The 6,281-nt window shown below is 47.7% G+C and overlaps 1 protein-coding gene across 2 annotated transcripts in view; it reads left to right on the top strand.

Annotated features, from left to right (window-relative positions):
• The first annotated feature begins 3,517 nt into the window (after positions 1 to 3,517).
• LOC145966541 (uncharacterized) overlaps positions 3,518 to 6,281 on the top strand; it is a 48,834-nt gene continuing 46,070 nt past the window's right edge. For both annotated transcript variants that reach the window (XM_083090657.1, XM_083090656.1), the window contains exon 1: positions 3,518 to 6,197. In XM_083090657.1, the coding sequence (XP_082946783.1) occupies positions 5,714 to 6,197 (484 nt within the window). In that variant the 5' untranslated portion in view covers positions 3,518 to 5,713. The remainder of the gene's footprint in view (positions 6,198 to 6,281) is intronic.

Here is a 6,281-nt window from a genome sequence, read left to right as displayed (position 1 = left end):
AATTTTAGATGATACTTTGCATCGATCCTTTGTCTCACACACAGAATTTGTCCCGTTTCCTTAACAATTTTTATATATATGTATTTATAAGTGCATCTGCTAATTTTTAACGTTAGTCTAGAATTTAAGATGGTAAAATTAATTTAACGTTATCGATAGCTATGCTTTTTCTTAGCATGTCAGGCTCGTCAATCTTGCAACAAAATAGCGATCTCGATTATAGGCGTTAATTGCCGATGCGAGCATATAATAGTAATCGCGTCAAGAAAGACTGGAAAAGCAGATAATTAATTAAAATCCTCAGCTCGATCTTGATCGTGCAGCGTGGATCGTTCGGCGAACATAAAAGTGCATGCCGCGTATGTAATACGTAATTAGTTAACCGCTCACGTCGTTACCACCGCTAATTGACACCGGTCGCGCGTCGCCTCTCGCAGGCATCTCTAATTACCGGTGTTTGCGAAGATCGGAGCGGAATCGCTACAGCGGGTTTCGGTCGCGTCGGTTTGTCCTCGCACGTGTTACATAGTATGCTAATTGCGGATAGAAAATCGCTATTTTTTGCCACAAGTTGGCAATAATTAATTCGAACGACTTTGTACTTATTAAACTCAGTGAGATTTTTATTACATTATTCATATAACCGTCTTCGTATTAATTATCTTTTAATCATTCATCTAAATCTAAGAAAAACGGTGTTTACTGTAATCCATTCGATGTTTAAAAATAAATGAATCTTGGCGAATTAATCCGAGGATGTAAATAAATTAATATAGCGAAAGAGCTCGAATCTTGATTAATTTTTTACCCGGAGGTTAATGAAGATCTGATTTACGACTCGATTATCAAAATACTTGAAAATTACGCGCGTTAGATCGCCCGGCAAAAATTTGCAGAGGCTTTATTTCGCGCGCCGAAATTAGCGATCCTGTCCGCCGTGTGTGCGCCGGGATCGATTAATTGAATTAACTCGATCGAGCCGCAGATGCGAATCGAGCGCAGCCCCGCCGAAAGCCAGGGCCCGATAACACGATAACTAGTACCGCGGGGCGCGGATCGGTCGGTGGGGATTTCCGGTCGCGGGGATGAAAGCGCGGGATCGATATCCGATCGCGCATAAAATATATATTATATACATATATATATCGAGCCGCCGAATCGCGTCACGCCTCGATTAACTGTTTCGCACGGCTCGCAATTTGTGCGCGCGCGAACGATTACGTTTACCACCCGCGGGATAATAACACAACCGTATACCGCGCGAATCGCGAGATTTTCAGCCTCTCTCTCCCCCCTCCCTCCCCCTCTCCTCCCCCTCCCCGTAGCGGCAAGCAACAACGACGGGCATTGCGCGTTGTTTTCTCTGCCGCGGTATGCCGCGCTGTGTAATTACGATAATCCGCTGATGATATAATTTACGAGGCCGCATCGCTAGCCGCGCATTTATCATACGAGGTAATTTCCTGCTTTATTATAATAATATCCGGGGTAATATGCCCCCGCCTGCGCGCCGAATACACCTTCTTATTTTCGAGCGCGCCGCTTCTCTTCGTTAACCGTCTCGTACCCGCCTTAGCGCTACGAACGTTAATTATTTCTCGCAACTCTTCAGACGCGCCGACTCGCGTCTTCGCACCCCCCCCCCCCCCCGCCGCCGCCCACTCGCGACACTCGGTGGGATTATCGATGTTAATTCTTTCGTAATGTCGCGCTCGACGATTTTAGAAATTTGCGCGTATCGGAAAATTGCGATACGCGCGCTCTGCGGATCTCCAAGGGACGAGGGAGAGAAGTGAAGTGTGTAAAAAAAATTCCCAATTGTGCAATAGTACTTTTCATTCTCTTCCGATTTTTGCCGAAGATTTATTTGTTCGAGGTATCCGATTGCATTACCTCAACGACAAAAAACACCAACAATCATGTATTTTATTATCTCCTTTCTTGAGATTATCGATTTGACCGTAATTGACCGTTCAATCACAATGGAAACATATAATTCCGCCGCTTCCTGCCAAGAATCCAACGATATCTCGAGGTTTTTTTTTTTATGGGGATCCGCGAATCACAGTTAAAGTCAAGACTTATCCCTAGCAAAAAGCCACATTCGAAACGACTTGCGAGATATTCGACGAAATAATATCTCGCGGGGTGCAGACGGAGGGAGAGGACGGGGGGGGGGAGGGAAGGGGAAGAGGAAAAAGTGCCGGCGATGCAGGGTAAGCGAGCTTCAACCCTCATTCATCTTCGACGCTCGTTCCGGCCGAGGATAACGTTATTTCGACCATAATACTTGTGTCGGAGAATCAGCCCAGCGGAAAAAGTAGTTCGATGTTGCAGCTGCTGGCGCACGCGTACTTCCCGGTACCTCGACAAATGGCAATAACGACGATAATAGCGCGCCGAATCGTGAAGAGGCGGGATAAAAGGAGATTTCGAGGGGATACAGACGTAAACGAAGATGTGCAGCTCCATGGCTTGCGATCGATACAGCTTCGAGATTGGCAAAGATCTCGAGTCGGATCTTTTTGTTTTGCGTATCTTATACTTTTCGCCTCTTAAATAACGACAGTAATTATTACTAGAGACGTAAAAAAGAATAGAGTAAGATTTACCGAGGTAATGAAGAATCGTTGTACATTTTTGGGATAAATCGAATTTTTAAGCGTTGGATTTAAATTGTGTTTGATAAGGATATCCTGCCAGTTTTCTCGAATAGAAATATTTCTAAAATCTAATTAGAATCTAGTCAGAGTCTAAGTTCAATTTAATTTCAAAAATGGATTTTCTTGGGGAAATATTTATTGAAAAAAGTATAACGTTTTAGAGAGAAATAGGATTCTAAATCGGATACTTGGTTTTTGCTCTCTATAATATTTGCTCTCTATAATATTTTTTCAAAATTCTCTTTTCCGATTTTTATTCAATATTATATAATTGAGAAGAATATTTAAGATATTATATTTTACCTAGATAAGAATTTACAATGATTTAATTAGCATTGATCGATATTGAATTTTCATTGAAACTCTGGATTAAAATAGAACCAAAAAAAGTTAAAATTATTGTAAATCTTCCATAGAATCAGATTTTAAGATAAGAACGCACACACACACACACACACACACACACACACACACACACGCACGCACGCACGCATACAGAGATGCTAAAAGTTTTTTATACTACAATTAATAATCTTATCTTATAATTAGTAATAGTGTTCTTTGCAGATTTTATATCAGTTCGTGATGGAAATTAAATATGAAAAAATGCGTCGCATAGCGATAAACAAAGAAATTAATACACTTTTATTTTTTATTCTCTCTATTATAAGAGAATTTAATATCTCTAAAAATAAATTTATATAATCTATATTTAATATCTATAAAAAGAATTTATTCGATTCTATAAAAAAATACCGATTTTATGTAATCTAATTTGCAAGAAGAAACACAACTTTCCGCACTTGATCCTGTTTCGATTCTCGATCAAAAATTTATATTTTAAATAAAAATGGGATTCTGTGTACAATTGGTATTATATTAAAATAATATTATATTTCGGATAAATTGAAGCATTCTAATCAAAATTTATACTGTATCTGGAAAAATGTTGGAAAATTTTTATTGGATTGTAAAGAGAAACGGAAATACAAGTATAAAATACGTGAAAATGTTTTATACATCACCAGACTTGTACCACGACCTACATCAAAGAAACGCATGCGCGTACCCTATTGTAAAAAGACAAAGTAAGATGACGCTCGATAAAAATCGCTGCTCTAATCGCTGCGAGATCGACGAGCGAGATAAAGCGCGCTTTTGCGGAAATATTTACAAGTATCGCGAGATACCGATCTCCCGGGTCGAACGAGAGAGACTCGGATGATAGGGAGCACAATGTGCGTGTGCGGGGGAGCGGGATCAAAAATAATAAGAGCGCGATCGCGGCGAAGTGTAGCATATATCCGCGGTAGTAGACGTTGACGGGATTTCCCAGAGAAAAAAAAGGAATGTACGACGATACACTCCCACGCCTCCACTCGGCGGACGAACCCAGCCGAAGCCAGTAACCATCACCCACCGCCCGGCCAGCCAGCAGCGAGCTAACCACCCACCTGCGTTAGCCGCGGCCGCCGCCACCGTCGCTCTGCCGTGTTTAAAGCTCCGCTAGTAAAACAATAAATTGCGCTCGAGAGAGAGAGAAAGAGAGAGGGCGGCAGAGTGAGGAGGGGCTCGAGAAAGAGAGAGAGGGAGAGACGAGAGAGTCGCGGCGTACTATAGCGCGGAGGAAAGCGGTTCCTGTCAGCAATTGCCCCCCTCTTGTAAGAAAAAATGGCAGCTGCCGTGGCTGGATGGCGCGTACGAGACCATAATACCGCGCCACCCTACCTCGTTCTGTACGTGTGGACGTACGAGCGCGCGAGCGCGGCAGGCGGAGCGGTTCGCCACGGAATTGGAGGGGCGGTAGAAGGGGAGAGGGAGCGATGGAGAGGGGACAAGGACGCGAGAAAGGGAACGGGAGAGGGTAGAGGCAGACGGCGTGGAAAAAAGCGACGTGCGACGAGGAGGAACAACCTGGGTGAGCAGCTACGGCGACTACGATGACGACGATGATGATGACGAAGATGATGACGACGACGACGACTAGGACGACCACCACCAACGGACCAAGAGAGAGAAAGAGAGAGAGAGACTCCTCCTGTGGACGACGTTCGAGCATGTTTGTATGTATCGTCGGTCGCCGCGGTTGGCAGTTTCGGTCTGACATGGGCGCGACAGAAAGAGAGGAGCGAGCTGAAGCGAGAGAAAGAAGGACACGGTATAATGACGTTTAGGGGAACCTCGAGGTGGGTTCCGCAAACGGGAGAAACCCTGCAGGCGGAGTTGGGTGCTGATCCCAGAGGCGGAGCGTGTTGCGGAGAAACCGCCCATCGACACCCGCTGGGTATCCTTTCATCTCGCTCCCGCTCTCGTGTTTCCACCGTCCCTTTGACTCCGACATCCGCGACCAAGCTGCGATGATCGCGTGGCGGGTGGGGGCCGAAACGAAGAGGCGACCGGCGGTGGCGCGGGTCAGTCTGTCGGGCAACCCGGTCGGTCTGTCGTTCCCTGCTCTGTCCGCGCCACGTTTCGCCTCGCGCGGTTCGGAGTGATAAACGACACATCAAGCGCGGCTTCGCTTTTCGCGCGCGCGATAGGGAGAAGCGACTGTGTACGTAAAGTCGCTCGAGTCCTCGCACTATTCATAGAGTGCTTCTCCGGCGATCGAATCATCTCGGATCACGCTACCTCCAATGTCACAGCTAGCCACTTAGCGTCGTGCTTCTCAGTGTTGTGCTTCGAAATCTATCCGTCACCGAGACCAACCTGTCGAGCCTCTGCCGCGATCAATCTACCCCGGATCCTCTCGCGTCGCGCGCCGTCAATTTCCTCGCACGCGTGCACGCGCGCATGCCGACGACGAGGAATCGGAGTTACTCTCGCCGCTGGAGGAGATAATGCTGATGCCGTTTTATCGGCGTTCGCGCATCGAGGACAGAAGCTCGCATCGTCTACCGGACAGCGATTATCAGCGCCGCGATCATCGGCATTGTTGTCGCGGCGCACGACGCCCGTAGCGACGTCGCGACGTCAAGCGAATCGGCCTCGAGACTCGTTTCGATTAGTTCACCGATAGACCCCACGTGGCCCAGGAAGCAGCGCGCGAGGTGATGTTGCTGGAGTCGCGAGGCCTCGCCGGTAGGAAGAGAAACGGACTGACACTGACCTCGTTCGGCGACGGTGGCGGCGGCGGCGGTGGCGGAGGCGGCGGCGGCGGCGGCGGCGGTGGCGGCGGAGGAGCCGGCAGCGAGGAGGACGACGAGGAATCCCGACATCACCTCTATCTGGGCAGGAAGATGCAGGGCGAGGGCACCGCCGCCCCCGCGGTACCCACCGGACTGTCCGGGTGCGCCGGCGACGACGGTGACGAGAGCTCGAGCCCGTCGCCGAACAGCAGCCTCCTGAACAATCTCAACAACAATTGCAACTCGAACCGGCAGTGCGCGACCGACTTTAGTATCGCCGCGATCATGGCGCGAGACTCGCGTCAGCAGCAAATGCAGCAGCAGCAGCAGCAACAGCAGCAACAGCAGTCGCATCATCATAGGCACCCGCAGCAGCAGGCCGTCGGCGGCGGCAAACTACATCAACATGGTAAGTCCCTTTAGGATCGATAAGAGTCTTTAATGAAATTCGATGGAGTTTTTGGAAGTGTCATTTGGAGTCATTTGGAGTGTG

Source organism: Camponotus vicinus, unplaced genomic scaffold, assembly GCF_025532165.1.
Source record: "Camponotus vicinus isolate PSW18456_S1 unplaced genomic scaffold, iyCamVici1.0 SCAF_2, whole genome shotgun sequence".
Lineage (NCBI taxonomy): Eukaryota > Metazoa > Arthropoda > Insecta > Hymenoptera > Formicidae > Camponotus > Camponotus vicinus.
Note: the sequence above shows the minus strand (reverse complement) of the source record. Positions and strands in the feature narration are given on the sequence as shown.